This window comes from Aquila chrysaetos (genome assembly GCF_900496995.4).
Source record: "Aquila chrysaetos chrysaetos chromosome W unlocalized genomic scaffold, bAquChr1.4 W_unloc_3, whole genome shotgun sequence".
NCBI lineage: Eukaryota > Metazoa > Chordata > Aves > Accipitriformes > Accipitridae > Aquila > Aquila chrysaetos.
The window spans coordinates 3,373,910-3,389,657 of record NW_024470323.1 but is presented as its reverse complement, the minus strand read 5'-3'; the positions used below and the strand labels follow the sequence as shown (position 1 = coordinate 3,389,657).

Below are 15,748 nucleotides of genomic sequence, written 5' to 3'. Positions count from 1 at the left end.
TTGGCTACTGCTGAGCAGCGCTGGCACAGCATCAAGGCTGTCTCCCCGACATTTTTGCCCCCTCCCTCAATGGCAGGCTGGGGCAGGGCAAGATCTTGGGAGGGGACATAACCAGGACAGCTGACCTAAACTAACCAAACAGATATTCCATACCATATGATATCAACTCAGATATAAAAGCTAAGTAAAGGGAGACGGAAGGGGGGCATTTTTGTCTTCCGGAGCAACCACCACGCGTACTGAAGCCCTGCTTCCCAGGAAGTGGCCAGACATCGCCTGCTGATGGGAAGTAGAGAATAATATCATTTGTTTTTCTTTGCTTTCGCGCGCGACCTTTGCTTTCACTTTATTAAACTGTCCTTATCTTGACCCACGAGCCTTTTGTTATATTTTCTCCCCCCTGTCCAGCTAAGAAGGGGGAGTGATAGAGCGGCTTTGGTGGGCACCTGGCACCCAGCCAGGGTCAACCCACCACAGGGGGACATGGCCCTCCCCACAAATTATGGTCTTGTAGGTAGGAGGAGAGCATTTCCCATCTCACAAAATACTTCTAGCCCCCAGGAGACCACTCATGGACTTGACAAGGAGGATAGGGGCCTCGTTAAGGAGTTATGAGAATGGCTCTTCAGTGACAAATAAAAAATATTTGTGCGAAGACGTGATGGCAGATGGCGCTGGGCATCCCCCCACATCAGCTGTGGAGCATCACTATCTGGGACCTACCCCTGCATGGCCCTGGGGCTTCCCTGAGGGAAGGGGCTATGGTGGGGCAGAGCACAGAGCTGGTTGCAGCATCCCCCCAGCCCAGGGATGGGGCTGCTGCTGCTGCCCAATGCCATGGGGTGGGTACTGGGGGTGGGGACGGGACACTGCAGCACAGTGAGCCAAGCTAGACCCCCTGGCAGCCCCTGGGCTAGCAATGAACCAGCCCCTCACTGCATCCCAGCAGCCCCGGTACCCGCAGCACACAGGACAAAGGCTGCAGCCCCAGGCAGAGACAAGGAAGAGGAGCAGCTCCAGGGCCGGGCATTCCTGCGAGCAGCCCCCATGCAGCGAGTTTGCCAGGCCTCAGCCCTTTCCCAGGAGCTGACTAAGCCTTGGACAGCAAGAACTCCTCCCTGCTTCCAGCTCCTCCCCGAGCCTGCAGCGCTCAGAGACAGGCGCAGAGCTCCCCCCAGAGAGGAAGAAGAGGCAACGCAGAGACAGGGACAGCAGCAAGTGCCATGGGGCTGCTGGCACATCCCCTGCAGCCCCCAGTGTTATCCCCCCCAGCAGCTGGGGGTCCCCACCAGAGCCCCCAAACCTCCCACCCAAGGCTGTGAGTCACCAGGGCACAGGCAGAGGCACTTTGCTTCCAGGTTTTATTGGCCAGGAGGGCTGTGCCCCTCCACGGGGCAGGCAGCACTCCTGTTACGGATGCACGACTAACCAAATCCAACAGGTGTTAAAACTCAGATTTATTCTTCAGCAAAGTTAGTTAGAAGTCCAGTAACATTTTATAAAACCACAGGCCCAATGATGTAAAGAGAATTAATACTACACGGCTGACTCAAGAATCCCCAAGATTTAAAGTGATGGCTCAAAACGCGCGTATCACTCACCTAAAAGCTGAGGGCTCTCTCCCTCGAGGAGTTACCTCGGGCCGTGCCCCGACCCGAGGGGGAGTCCCTGACTGCAGACCCGCTGCTCCGAGGAGGACTGCCAACGTGTCCTCCGGCGGGACCCCGTTTATACCCCTGTCGAATCTGACCTGTGGTCATTTAATTCTATTGGCCAGGAGGGTCACCTCGGTGTACCTGGCGCATCTCGACTGGCCAGTTCAAATTTCAACCTGCAACCTCCAGGGTTTCCTTCTCCCTTCCTGGAGAAGCTTCGTTTCCTGCTGGCAGGACAGGGGGGCGGGATGTACTGCCACAATCCACCCTGTGACCACAGTCATGATTCGACTGGTTTCTTTGGAGTGGTGGTACAGTCACCTCTTGCCTCCAAAGTTAAAAGGGGGTGCAGTTTGGCGAGTTTGACGCTCATTGTGGGTCATCGTTCCCTTCTGGTCTAGAACTAAAGTGGAATGTCAAACACAGGAATATTCAGTGTATGGACAGTTTAAAGGAGTATACTTAACCGTTAGTACAGGCTTCACTACCAAGCGTTTGATAGAACTTATTGCAATATAGATTACAGTAGTCATAATTACAAGCATTATTAAAGATTAGAGAAGGCTGGTCGCCCACCCCATGAAATAAAATCTGAACATATCAAAACTTTACCCAACCAGTTGGTCCCTGTGGCAGAAACAATTGCCTCCATGAAATTTCAGAGCGTAGTGTAGTACCATTCCAACTCCACCCCATTATCCCATGGGTTAGTTGGAGGATATAGTCACATCTGGTGACCAACTATAATTGTTACATTGCTCTCGTGAGGTCAAGGACTCGCGTTATATTAATGTCCATCATTTTGCCACGACATTATCATCCAGATCTTCACCATCCACGCCTGTCACCGTCATCACTGTCAGCAAAAGGACTGGAATGACTCGTTCCTTCATGGTCCTGTAAGAAAGCACAAACTAGGCCTCGGTCTTAAAACCGGGTCACAGGGTTAGAAGTCCGGGATTATCCACCGGGCACTGATGTGGTGAGTCTTTCCACTCCCATGAGATGGTCTCAGAAGACCAATCTGCCACATGCTCCAAAGAGCCTTGCCTTGTCTGATATGCTGGGCCAGAGCTTGGTTTGGGTGATTAGCTTTAAGCCTTATTCGGCATTGCGGGCAAGCTGTAAGAATTGCTTCACAGGTTTTCATAGACACTGGCCAACCCCGAGATCGGCATTCATAATAGAGATCTGCTTTCCCTGAGTGGCCTCGTTTGATATGCAACCATTCTGCTAGTCAGTCCCAATCTTCCTTCTCACTGGTGACCATCCTGATTTGGGCCAGGTGGTCCACCTGCTGATTCCATTTCGCAGCTGGGGTTCCATCCCAAGCATGTCCCTTCACCCATCCCACCTTTAAAGGTCAGGATCTCCCTATTGCCAGGAGACATTGCCAGTCCTCTGTCCTCCACACTTCCGCATGACCTACTTCCCACCTACTAGATTGCCACTGACATATCCACTCTGTAGCACCCTTAAAGGTTGCATAAGAGTCAGTACAGACGATGGTAGTACCATTCTCTACGGCCAGTAATAAAGCCCGTAGTTCTCCTACTTGTGCACTACCTTCACCCTCTTCCTCGACTGTCTTCCCAGTACCAATCTCCAATGCCACTGCTTTATATTGCCACTTTGATCCCACTCGATGGGCAGATGCATCCGTGAACCACACTCCCTGCACATCTGAGCCTGCCACAAATTCGGGTGCCTCCTCAATCGGACAAGGTTTATACGGTTGACACAGCAAGGCTGGGTTAGGGTTTACAGGTTGCTGTAGTTTGAAAACCTTAGTTGGACCCTCTTTTAGTGGGAGCAATTGGCTTATCCCTTCTAGGTATGCATACCATTTCCTTACTGTGGCCTTTTGGGCTACTCCCTCCGGAGGAGGTGACCCACTGAGGATTGAATTTAGGAGAGGGAAAGGACCCTGTACTATAACATCCTGTGAGGTATGCAGCTTTTCAGCCTCTTTAACTGCTCTAGTGAGGGAGAGGACCCCCTTTTCCCAATCTGAATATCGTCGCTCCATTTCTTTGGATGCAGTGGAAGAGAATAATAACGGTCTAGCTGGTCCCTGTGGCCCCTTTTGAAACACGCCACAGTATGAGGCATGTTCAGTGAATCCCCATTCCACCCTTAAAGGATCTCGTGGGTGCAATGGACCTAGTCTCTGATAAGCCTTAAGCTCATCTTTCAGAGTGTTAAGGGCTTCCGTATGTTGCAAAGTCCAATCCCATTTTCTGGTTTTTTTTGGAGCAAGTCATAAAGAGGGCGGCCAATCACCAAAAACCCTGGTATATGTTTTCTCCAATAGCCCGAGGTACCTAACAGCTGTTGTAATTCCGTTTTATTACTTGGAGTCTGTCCCTTTTCAATAGCTGATAGAGTGTCATCAGGTACCGCAACTGCTCCAGCTATCCACCATGCCCCCAGGAATTTGACTTCTTGTCCAGGACCTTGGCATTTAGAAGATGGAATGTCTAGCCCATTCTTGACTAACAGATTCCAGATGGCCTCAGCCACTTGCCCTACCTGTTCCTTGTTGTCCCCACCAACTAGGATATCATCTATATATTGATATATGTGAATGCCTGATGGTACTTCCACAGCATCAAGGAGCTTGGCTAAAGCATTGTGAGCGATATTAGGGGAGTGCTTGTATCCCTGGGGAAGTCGATTAAAGGTGTATTGGGTCCCTTCCCAAGTGAAGGCGAACTGGGGTTTGTCCTCTTCCCTTAGGGGAACCATAAAAAACCATATCTTTGTCATCTAAAGCAGCCATCCATGGGTGGGCTGCAGCCTGTATTGCTGTTATTACTGAGGTGATACTTGGGACGGCAGAAGTTAATGGTGGGGTATTACTGTTCAATCTTCTATAATCAATTGTTAGTTGCCACCTTCCATCTGATTTACGGACTGGCCAAACAGGGGAATTGTAAGGAGAATGTGTGCGACTGATGATCTCTCTTTTCTCCAGATCATTAATTACTTCCAAAATGCCCCGCTTGGCCGCAGCTGGAAGTGGGTATTGAGGGACAGGGGTTACCTTAGATTGCGGTAGTGCAGGAGCAACCTGCAATGTTCTCACATGAATAGCCTCTGCCTCCCTGCCCCCGAAGCTCCACACCCTACCATTGGGTAGATACCATTGTCTGCCTGGCAGCACATCAAATCCCAGTATATTTCCCTCATAGGGGCTTAAAGCCACTTCCACAGCTGTCATTCTTTTTTCCCCAGGTAGCCAAAGTTGAGTTTGAGCTATGGGGCATTTTCCTGTCGCCCCTGTTACTCCTCTAATGTTTATAGCCTTTCTTGATGGCCTAATTCCCAGCTCACTAGCTTGTCGTTCATTTAAAACACTAATTTGGGCTCCTGTATCGATTAAGAGTTCCAAACTTATCCGTTTTGGGCCCACAGGAATGTGTATATAAGGCTCTTTATCGGCAGACCATTGGCAGGTATTCACCATGTGGATTGGGCGGCCTGAACCCCAAACCGCAGCTCCTAGTTTTTAGCCCTTCCAGTTCCTCTCGCAGTGCCGCGAAAGGGTCCCGTTTCTCTTCCCGAGGGGGCGGGGTTGCTGGCGCTTCCCTTGGGTCTCTAGCTTTCCCCTCTAGCAATTCCACCAGCTTCCGGACGCCGCCGGCGGACTGCCCGTGCAGCACGGCTCGGGCTGCCCCCAGCGCCGGTGCCTTCCGCCAGAGAGCGTCCCTTCCGGGATCGTAATTCCGGTCCGCCCGCCCGCGAGATCGAGACCGCTCGGGGCGGGGTTTACAACGGGCTGGGCGGACCTTCCTGCCGCCCTCCGTGCCACCGCTCGGCTCCGCCCATCCCATCTCGCGCCCGTGAACTACTGTGCTGTGCAGTACTTCCGCCCAAGTCATCACATGCGCGGCCGGCCAATGGGGGTTCTGTCGGTTACGATCAATGGCCCCCTGGATTCTTTCTCTGAGGGACTGGACGTGTATTTTTAAAGCGTCCGGCAGACCTCTAATAAGGGGTCTGAGGTGGCGGGGGTCCACCGGGGCAGTCATCGGTATCCCTTGCTGCCCTCCATCATACATGGCCTGAACACAGGCGGCTTTTTGCATCCCCTGTTAACTCCGACAGTCCCTTTACCCGGATAGTAATAGGTTCTCCTCTCTCCCTCGGGTCCACACCCCCAGCCCAGTAAGCTACTCGAGACGTTATTGACCGATCCCCCGGTGGTCCATCGTTCAGAAACACTCCCGGTCCCCAGTAATTTCTTGCTTCATCATCACTCAACAGTATCCGGTCCCCCCCGTTAAAGAAACTCTCCACAAATACTCAGTTTCGGTTTCGCCCGGCTTGCGTGAAAACTTAGCTTGTAACTCACTGAGTTCGGGTCCTGACCAAGGGGTTGTGCGAGTAGTGGTTCGGGGGTTCCCACTGTGTGGACCCGTGTGCCTTTCTGTTTTAATAAGGGGTCGCACTTCTCTTTCTTGAAATTCCTCTACCTCTTCAGAGCTGTTTCCATCAGAGTCTCCCCAAACGTTCCCATCCCAATCCTCAGGGTCCATATCCATGATTAACTTTCGGATTTGGGTGATGCTGGGGGGTTTTTTTGCTTGTGCCAGCATCTTTCCAATCTTTTTTTCTAAGAAACGCGTCCGCTCCTTCCCTTTTCTCAATTCCACCCTCAAACAATCCATTTCTCCTTGCTTTTTAACATTATCCCTTTTCAATTTATCCATTTCCCCCTTCCATTGAACAAAATCACTCTTTTGGTTTTGCGCTTGGATCAAGTAGGCGCCCAGGACGGCACACATAATACCTTTGCCTTTACCGTCCCGACAAAGTCTGCGGCACAGTTCTACTCTCTCCACGACCGCTGCCGGGTCGGACCACTTCTCCTTCGCCCAGTCCAGACCTGGGGGAAAGGGCTGCAGCCGTGCCTCCGTAATAATTCCTCCATTAACACCATCCTGCCGACTACGCCAATTTAAAATGTTACGGATGCACGACTAACCAAATCCAACAGGTGTTAAAACTCAGATTTATTCTTCAGCAAAGTTAGTTAGAAGTCCGGTAACATTTTATAAAACCACAGGCCCAATGATGTAAAGAGAATTAATACTACACGGCCGACTTAAGAATCCCCAAGATTCAAAGTGATGGCTCAAAACGCGCGTATCACTCACCTAAAAGCTGAGGGCTCTCTCCCTCGAGGAGTTACCTCGGGCGGTGCCCCGACCCGAGGGGGAGTCCCCGACTGCAGACCCGCTGCTCCGAGGAGGACTGCCAACGTGTCCTCCGGCGGGACCCCGTTTATACCCCTGTCGAATCTGACCTGTGGTCATTTAATTCTATTGGCCAGGAGGGTCACCTCGGTGTACCTGGCGCATCTCGACTGGCCAGTTCAAATTTCAACCTGCAGCCTCCAGGGTTTCCTTCTCCCTTCCTGGAGAAGCTTCGTTTCCTGCTGGCAGGATGGGGGGGGGCGGGATGTACTGCCACAACTCCCCACCAGTAAGACTGGACTAGGAGGAGGGTGAGCCCTTTAGTGGTTGTAGGAGCATGCTGCAGAGGCAGGAAGATGCAGCCTGGGATGGGGAAGGAGACAGAGTTCATGGTGATGCAGCAGGATTAGGACTGGGGTACCTGAACAGGCAAAACCAGTCCCCAAGCCAGGACCAGCCATGACAAGGCTCAGGAGAAGCTGGGAGACCTGAGGGCTCACAAGTGACATGAGTTCCCAGGCCTCAGCTGTCACCACCCCCAGCTGACTCCTCTCCCTGGCCTCACCCAAAGCTGGCTCCACTGCTCCCTGTCACGACATCTCCTTGGCCCTCCGCTTGTAGTGTGCCTTGTCGCACTTGATGAACAGCCTCTGCATGGTGGAGGCCAGGCCTGCAGGAGAGTGCCGGGGAGCTGCACCCTGAGCTGGTCAGCCCCCACTGAGGGCAGGCGGCATACCTGGCTGGGGGGGAGGTCACCCTCAGCACCTCTCCCTGGGTGGACATCAGTGACAGGCAGGAGGGATGCACTGGCCAGTCCCCCCCCATCCATGCAGACAACCTGAGCAACACAGCAGGAGGAGCCCCCATTCCTAATCAGCCAGCACCCCAAAAATATGGGGCACCACATGCTTCATCACCCCAGAAAGGATGACAGTCCCCCCCACCAGTACAGCCTGCACCTGGACGCACAGCTCCTGCCCTGGCATAACAGAGGTGCCCATCCCCCCCCAAGCCAAACCCAAGCAGCCCTACACCCCAGGGGGACATGGACCCTCTGGCACCAGCGAGGCTGCTGCAGAGCTGCCTCCTAACGAAGGCTGAGCCCAAAGGACATGGGACAGGGGCTGGCAGGGTGTGGAGCCACTCACTGTCCCTCTTGCCCTCGCAGAGGTCCTGGAGGCGGCGGATGTGGCGGCAGGGCAGCAGCAGGATCTGGAAGGGCCAGGTGGCCCAGTATGGCACAGCCAGTCCACATTCTCCACCACCAGCCACTCCTGCGGGACACTGTGCTCAATGGGGACACACGCAGCCCCGACGCTCCAGGGGCTCTGCTTCTGGGGGCTGGGGGGTCCACCCCAGCACACATCCAGTTCCCAGGGAAGAGATGACAGCCACATACTCACCTTCCAGTGAGCCTCCTGCTCACCATACTCCAGCAGCATGGGCATGCTGTGCTGGGTCAGGTGCTGCTGCTGGGTCCGGTCCTCCAGGCGCACCTCATTTGGGACGAAGCTGCTGGCGCATACCTGGGAGGGACATCAGGGTGCAGGGCCAGGTTACCTACCTAACCCCCCCTGCCATGCCACCCTGCCCCGCCACCCTGCCCCATCACCCAGCCCAGAGACCCCAACACATCCCTCTGCAGTGCCTCACCATCCCTTGGGCGCTCTGGGCTCATGCCACAGCCCCCACACACACCTAAACCCTGCCAAGCTGGGAGGATCCAGCCATGCCACCCCATGTGGGGTGCCGGTACCCCCCATTTGCAGGGGTGCCCCAGCCATGCTGCCCGTCTGCAGGTCCATGCTGCCACCAGGCAGAGAGGTCGACACATGGCAGCCGCAAGGGATGGTCCCCATGAGGGGAGGTGACAGGACAAGTATGGAGGGATCCTTGCTGCAGAAAGCTTTGGGACCAGGGGGGTGATTCCTGTTCACATCTTCCGCCTGGGTTTGTTGTTGTAGGGTCACCCACAGGGACTCACAGTTAAGCCAGGTCACAGGTGGGACAGCCTCACCTGGCAGTGGGGGTATGGGTTGGAGCAGCCCATCATCACTCCCTTGTTCTCGAAGATCTGTGGAAGAAGAGGTGCAGCCAGCAGGTCCCAGTCCCAGGTTGCCACGGTGTCCCCAGTGCACCAGGAAAGTGGAGCCTTGCACCTGCCTGGAAAGGCTAAGTGGGGTATAAGGTGGGGATGGGGGACCCACATGTGGCTCGGAGGGTCCCAACCCCGGGTGCTGCCAGAGCCCCCAGCCCCAGCCTCCCACCTCCGCCTGAGCCCCCTGGTGCAGGGAGAGAAGGGCAGCCCCCACCAGCCCCAGACCTGCACCCAGGGGTAGGAGGCACCCAGCTTGGCCAACAGCTCTGCCCACGTGTTGATGACAGCCCAGATCTCTGCTGGGAACACAAGGGGCAGCGTCAGGTCCGACCAGGGGTGGAAGCACATCACCTTGCTGCAGAGGAGACACACGTGGTTGGGGCTGCAGGGTGTCCTCAGGGCCCCCTGTGGCCCTGCTGCGTCACAGAGGGACAGGGGAAGCTGAACAGGGATGAGACCCCCAAAATCCCCCAAAACAGAGCAGGCATGCACAGAACAGGCATCGCAAGGAGGGGTGTGGGCTCAGTCCTGCTTCATCCCACAGGTCCCAGCTGTCATCACAGCCTGGACCCCCTAGAGCCATGGAGGTATTCACCACATGCCCCAGGCTGCTGCTGCTTGAAATGAGGGGTAATCACTGTCACCTGGTGAAGGACAGAGAGCAGGGAGGGAGAGGGGACCAGGGCAGCACCCATGCCCCTGTAACCTACCCTACAGCCCCCCCAGGACCTGAGCTTGGGGGTCCCCAGCAGCCTGCTCTTACCCCAGAAGTTACCAGGCTCAGGAGCATCAGGCTGCAGCACAGGGAAGTCATTTGGGAAGACAAAGGTGCCCTCGTACTGAGGGTTCACCTGCCAGGGCAAGAGATGGGGTCAGGGGGGACAGGGCGGCAGGGAGAGCCTGGATGCCTGAGTCCCCGGTGGTACCTTGCCGTTGGCCCGGGTGGCCCCGGGGCAAAGGGGGTTGTTGGGGTCCCAGAGGGGCACATCCTCGGGGGCAGCTTCTCCAGCTGCCCCTGCCAGGGGCACTTCACCCAGTGGGCCGACACCAGCACCCAGCCATCCCGCAGCGGGTTGTAACGAGCATGCTGGTGCTGCTCTGTGGGGAGAGGAGCGGAGCATCAGGGAGGGAGGGACGCGGGAGGCAGACCTCCGCGGGCCGGGCACCCCCCACCCACCATGCCCCCTCCTCGGATAACCCTGCAAGAGGGTCTACACCCTATTTTATGCCCCCAGCCCCCCCCCAGCTTCACCCCTTCCTCCCTGTCCCAGTCCGGGGGGGTTCCCCGCTGCCACCCCCCCCCCCCCGGGCAGGAAGGGTCCCCGCAGCCCCCGCTTCCCGGGTTGCGGCTGGGCTGGGCTCTGCCGGGAGTCCGGAGGGAGGCAGCCCCGGCCGTACCGCTGGGGCGGAAGCAGCCGCCCCCCACTTCCTCCTCCCCCACCAGCGGCTCCATGCTGCAGCTGTCCCGAAAGCCCCGGCGACAGCATCAACATCGCCCTGCGGGACCGGCCCCTTAGAGCCGCCGCCGCTCCGCCCCGCCCTGCTGGAGCAGGGCCGCCCGCGGCCGGGCATGGCTTGGCCGCGGCGGGGGCGGTCCCGCTCCCCGTCCCGGTGCTGGCGGGGCAGAGCGGCGGCGGGCGGCATGGGGGCGGCGGGGCGGCGGGCGCTGCGGGCGCTGCGGCAGGCGTTGCGGCAGGCGCTGCGGGCCGGACTGGCGCTGGGCGTGCTGGCGCTGGTGCTGCAGGGGCTGCGGGGCTGGCTGACCTCCAAGCGGTACGAGTTCACGCCCGCCGAGATCGCCCAGCTCGCCCGGCACCACGCGGGTACGCGCCGCCCGTGGGGACGGGGCCTGCGGGGGGAACGGGACCGAGGAGGGATGGGGACGAGGAGCAGGAAGCAGAACTGGGGACTAGGAGGGGGAGGCAGCGGCCTGGGCTGGGGAAGGGACCCATAGCGGGGATGCGGGATCGAGGAGGTTCTGATACAGGGGGGCTGGGATCACGGGGGGAATGGGACTGGGGTCAGGGAGGGGCCAGGGGGCTGGGACTGGGGCAGCAGGACCAGTATCGGGAAGGGATCAGTACCGGGGAACTGGGATGGGGGATTGGGATAGGGTAATGGGACTGGAATGAAGGAGGGATGGGGCCTGGGGCAGCAGGATCAGCCAGCCCTGTTGGGGCTGAACCTGGGGTTAAGGCAGCTCCTTCTGTGCTGGGGCTGGTCCAGGTCAAGGAACCAAGCCCCAAGTGGGTCAGGGGCAGAACCAACCCCCCAACTAGGGCTGGAGGGGAGGGCTGGCCCTGTAGGGTGCAAGGTGTGTGGTCACAGCGGAGGGGCTGCATGTCACCAGGGCAGGGTCACTGTCACCTTGCTTGGGTCCCCCATATAGCCCAGCACCTGGGATAGGCTGTAGGGCTGGAGTGCTTGGTGCTGCACATCCTCCATCACCATCCGGGGAGGCAGCGGGGCTGGGTCTGCAGCCATGGGAATGGAAGGCTGTTGAAAGGAGACATTTCCCCTAGGGAGACCCCTCAAAGGATGTGCTGTGACCCTGTGGCTGGGGAGGGGAGTCAAGGGGGGGGCCAGCAGGGCTTGCTTCGTGCCAGGGACTCATGGTGACCCCGGGTGCTGCAGGGCTGGACCACGAGCTGGCTTTCTCCAAGATCATTGTGGAGCTACGGAAGAAGCACCCAGGCCACATCCTGCCAGATGAAGACCTGCAGTGGATGTTCGTGAACGCAGGCAGGTGGATGGGCTCCATGTGCCTCCTGCATGCCTCACTCACCGAGTATGTGCTGCTCTTTGGGACAGCCGTCGACACCGGGGGCCACTCAGGTAAGCAGGAGACAGGGCTGGCAGGTAAGGGGTTTCTCTGAGCTCTTTCCACCCTGCTTGTTCAGGTCCAGCTGCCCCGGCTGTGGTGTGCCTGGGGCAGGGAGCCCGCTGCTCCACTTCTGGATGGGAAGCACGATGCTGGAAAACACCCTCCACATGAGGACCAGCCCCCGCGGTGTTCCGCAATGCCTGCAGGTCCCGGCACATGCTGTGCCATGCCGTGCCACATGGCCAGGACTCTCTGCATCCAGCTGGCAGGTGGTGGCGGGCATCGCATTTCCCAGCGCTTCATCAGGGAGCAAATGCCAAACATGCTGGAAACAATGGAGCTTAAGGACACTGAGCAGCCCAGGCTGTTGGGATGTGGCTGGTCACACAGGCAGCCTGGGTACCAGACCCAGCCGCACTCCTTGGTGTGTTGAGGCCCCGGGGCTGGCATCCTTCCCCCCCCAGAGGGCTGCTCTGTGGCCCAGACCTGGGCTCCTGAGCTGTCCCTGGCAGGGATGCTCTAAGCCGGTGCTGCCTGTCCTCCCGCAGGTCGGTACTGGGCAGATATCTCCAACACCGTCATCTCAGGGACCTTCCAGCAGTGGAAGGAAGGGACCACCAGAAGTGAGATCTACTATCCAGGTAAGCGCAGCAGCCACGGCGCCCTGCAGGCTGTGTCCATGTCCTGGGACATGATTGCTCTGTGGGCTGGTCCTCTGCTGTCGCAGAGCCTCTTCCTTCCAGCTGGCAGAAGCCAAGAGCTCAGGATGGGGCAGTTTGTGTCCCCTGGGGCACATCCCAGCATCTCAGTGGGTGCCAGTAAGAGAAAAGTGAGCAAGACTGGGGAGGGGTTGGGGTGCGCAGACCGGGGTGCTCAGCCCTGCAGGTCCTGGTCCCACCCATCTCTTTGGGAACAATATGGGGCAGCTGCTGGGAGCTGTGCTGGTTGTGTGTGTTGGCAGGGGACACCATCGTGCACCAGGCGGGAGAGGCCACGTCGGTGCAGTGGAGCGCAGGCACCTGGATGGTGGAGTACGGCCGGGGCTTCATCCCCTCCACGCTTGCCTTCGCCCTGGCTGACACCCTCTTCAGCGCTCAGGACTTTGTCACCCTCTTTTACACCCTGCGCGTCTACGCCAAGAGCCTGCTCCTGGAAGCCAATGCCTTCTTCAGCACCTTGGGCAGCTGAGCCCGGCTCACTGGGGTGCCCTGCTGGGCACAGCTGGCTCCTCTCCTCCCAGCCTTCCTCCCCTTTCCTCCTCCTCCTCCCCAGGCTCTATCAGAGGCAGCAGGAGACCCCCTATGCCTCCCCCCAATTGCTCTGTCCTTCCCCATGGGCCAGCTGGGTACCAGGACAGAGGGACCGTGGCAGTCACCGCAATGCAGACCACCAGTTCTCTTTACTACCTGCCTGTCCCCCCTTTCAAGCAGAGCCATGTCCTGCTTTTCCATCCCCCAGGGCTGGAGTCGCCTTGTGGGGTACAAACACCGCTGTGTGCCCCCGGTGTGCAGCAGGAGAGGGGCTGGGGTTGGCTGTCCCTGGGCTCTGCGAAATTTCTGCAGCTCCCGAGACATCAGGAGGAGGATGCTGGCACAAGCCAGGCTGCACCATGCCCCTCGGGGCAGGGTGCACAAGGTGAGCTGGGCCAGAGCACCCACTGTAAAGGTCAGCCAAGAGGTTCCCTGGCAGGCTGCCAGGTCTGCAGGCAGCGCAGGGCACTGTGTCCAGCTGGCAGCATCTCCCATGGCTCCATCCCCACTGACATGGGTTGGCAGCACACAGTGTCCCCCTGGCACAGGGCGGGATCTGCGCTGGGACCCCCCAGCAGTCAGGGGATGCCCAGCCTCTGTGCTGGAGGTCCCTCCTGGTCCCCTGCGTGTCATCTGCCCGAGGGGATAGCTGGGGCTGGAAGAGGGTCCCTTTCCCCACAGTCCCCCTCCCTGCAGTCCCCCCCAAGGGGGAAAGCTACCACCTGTCACTTTAACTGAGAGCCTGTTCTGTGTGGCCTCTGGTCTATGCACATACCTAGTGTCTGCAGGTGCCTGAACCTCTGTACTAGCTCAGGATGGGATCTTGCCCCTTGAAACACTTCCCCTGGCTGTGAGACCCCCTAGGGATGGCCACCCTGCTCAGCTCCTGGTGCAGAGTCCTGGTCACCGAGGGAGTGCCGTGGTTCCCTGGCTGAGCCTGGCTGCAGACCCCACTCGCAGCCCTGTGGCCGGACCCAGGCGGGCTCGCTGCTTGGTGGAGGGCTTTCGCCTCTGCGCTGCTGCCAAATTAATGTGTGTGTCCCCAGCCACCAGGCTTGTAGCGTGTCCCTCCTCCCACAACCCGGACTGTCCCTGTCCCGCCAACTGGCAGCCCCATACATGGGCTACTTCTTAATTTGCCACCCAAAAAGAGATGTCAGTAATAAAATTGTTCATCCCACCTGCTTGGATCCCTGGGAGAGTCTGTGGAGCGTGCTGAGCCCCTGCCATGGGGAACGGTGCTGGATCTGGCCGCCTCCAGGCTCAGCAGGGGTCCTGCTGGCAGCTGGGGACAGATAGGTGTCCCCGGGCAGCTGGCATCATCCTGCCCAGGGTCCTGGGAGCCAGGAGGTGCGGTGCTGGGCAGTATCAGGCCTGTCTCAGCTCCCAGGGACTGGCAGGAGATGGTGCTGTTACTCCTCTCTCCGCTGCAGTTGCTGGGATCTGAAAGCCTGGGCTGGTGCCAGGGCCCTGCCTCCACAGGGAACCCGGAAGTCCGAGGGGGCTCTATCCTTTTTGGAGACGGTGCCGATGCTGGGCGTGCGGCCCTGGGGGTGGACGGACCCAGGCCTAGTGGGTTGGTGGTCCTTGAGAGGTTTACACAGATGCACGCACACAGACACACGCATCCCCCCCCCCGGTGTGAGAAAGGCACAGGAGGGAATCACAGGATCTATAGGCTCTGTGTGTGTATGTCTGTGTGTGCATGCTGGCGGGCAGATTGCATGCACATGTGTATAGGTGCAAAACAGGATGGGTTTGTGTGTGTCTTGGCAGGGCATTTGGGCATGTGTTGGTGTGTGCTTGCGTATCGGTAGAACAGTTTGCAGGTGGGTGTAGGCAGGACAGGTGGGGGGGTGTGCACATGTGTGTGCACACATGTATATAGGTATAACAATTGGACAGCTGTCCATACGGTCAGAACAATTGCACATATGTGAGTGCTTGGGCACATATGGGTAGGACATTTGTGTATGTGCATGTGTGTGGGCATGCCGTGCCCATTCCCTGGGGTTTACTGGGGCCCTGTTGAGGAACACGAGCAATCCCACACTGGCCTGTGTGGGAAGGCGCTAACTCAGCAGCTCATATCAATACCGCTCCACTTACAGCGAAGGCCATATAATGAAAATCCAATGGGCACACTGGTGGGAGTAAATAAGTATGCTATTAAAATGAGAAAATCAAAGCTCTGGACAGGTCTTTTCTCTTGCTCATTAATTTCTTTTATTACAGAAATATTGCTGCTAAATAACATTAGTGTGAACAATCTCAGCAGTGTTTTCCATAGAGCCTGTGTCAATAATTTCATCATGGGCAGGGGATCCCCCCCCCAGACTGGCTGCATCCCCATCCGGGCTAAGGGCTGCGCCGGGGATACCTTTCTCACCTGTCGTGGTTTAACCCCAGTGTATTGGGTCTGGCTGAGATGGAGTTAATTCTCCCCATAGCGGCCCTCGCAGTGCTGTGCTCTGTATCAGTAGCTAGAAAGGTGTTGATAACACCCCAGTGTTTTGGCTACTGCTGAGCAGTGCTGGCACAGCATCAAGGCTGTCTCGCCAACATTTTTGCCCCCCCTCAACGGCAGGCTGGGGCTGGGCAAGATCTTGGGAGGGGACACAGCCAGGACAGCTGACCTAAACTAACCAAACAGATATTCCATACCATATGACGTCAGCTCAGATATAGAAGCTAAGTAAAGGGAGATGGAAAGGGGGCAT

At 57.7% G+C, this 15,748-nt stretch overlaps 2 protein-coding genes across 11 annotated transcripts; one reads left to right on the top strand and one right to left on the bottom strand.

Annotated features, from left to right (window-relative positions):
- Positions 1 to 1,344: 1,344 nt before the first annotated feature.
- LOC121233011 lies at positions 1,345 to 11,996 on the bottom strand. Its single transcript, XM_041121599.1, has 6 exons — positions 11,740 to 11,996; positions 9,881 to 10,052; positions 8,874 to 8,930; positions 8,260 to 8,382; positions 7,139 to 7,219; positions 1,345 to 1,407 (listed from the first exon to the last, which is right to left on the bottom strand). Exons 1-5 carry the CDS (start codon positions 11,994 to 11,996, stop codon positions 7,157 to 7,159), a joined length of 672 nt encoding a protein of 223 aa, XP_040977533.1. The 3' UTR covers positions 1,345 to 1,407; positions 7,139 to 7,156.
- Positions 10,059 to 14,302, top strand: LOC121233006 (sigma non-opioid intracellular receptor 1-like). 10 transcript variants are annotated; one of them, XM_041121588.1, is made up of 6 exons: positions 10,059 to 10,777; positions 11,589 to 11,789; positions 12,327 to 12,419; positions 12,740 to 12,809; positions 13,237 to 13,413; positions 13,817 to 14,302. In XM_041121588.1, exons 1-6 carry the CDS (start codon positions 10,180 to 10,182, stop codon positions 13,860 to 13,862), a joined length of 1,185 nt encoding a protein of 394 aa, XP_040977522.1. In that variant the 5' UTR covers positions 10,059 to 10,179; the 3' UTR covers positions 13,863 to 14,302. The 10 variants fall into 10 exon arrangements, with proteins under 10 accessions (XP_040977522.1, XP_040977515.1, XP_040977518.1 ...); XM_041121581.1 differs by having other exon boundaries at positions 12,522 to 13,413; XM_041121584.1 differs by having other exon boundaries at positions 12,327 to 12,607; positions 13,237 to 14,302.
- The last annotated feature ends 1,446 nt before the right edge of the window (positions 14,303 to 15,748 follow it).

What these genes read in the sequence shown, in the direction of transcription:
- LOC121233006 (XM_041121580.1), top strand. Translation starts at nt 10,180, where the DNA reads ATGCCCCCAGCCCCCCCCCAGCTTCACCCCTTCCTCCCTGTCCCAGTC. An exon ending in GCTCGCCCGGCACCACGCGG is followed by an intron (nt 10,778 to 11,588) that starts GTACGCGCCGCC and finishes CGGGTGCTGCAG; the next exon opens with GGCTGGACCACGAGCTGGCT. An exon ending in CTCGGGGCAGGGTGCACAAG is followed by an intron (nt 13,414 to 13,816) that starts GTGAGCTGGGCC and finishes TAGTGTCTGCAG; the next exon opens with GTGCCTGAACCTCTGTACTA.
- LOC121233011 (XM_041121599.1), bottom strand. Translation starts at nt 11,996, where the DNA reads ATGTGCCGGGACCTGCAGGCATTGCGGAACACCGCGGGGGCTGGTCCT. An exon ending in CAAAGAGCAGCACATACTCG is followed by an intron (nt 10,053 to 11,739) that starts GTGAGTGAGGCA and finishes CTCTCCCCACAG; the next exon opens with AGCAGCACCAGCATGCTCGT. An exon ending in AGCAGGAGGCTCACTGGAAG is followed by an intron (nt 7,220 to 8,259) that starts GTGAGTATGTGG and finishes TCCCCATCCCAG; the next exon opens with GCTGCATCTTCCTGCCTCTG.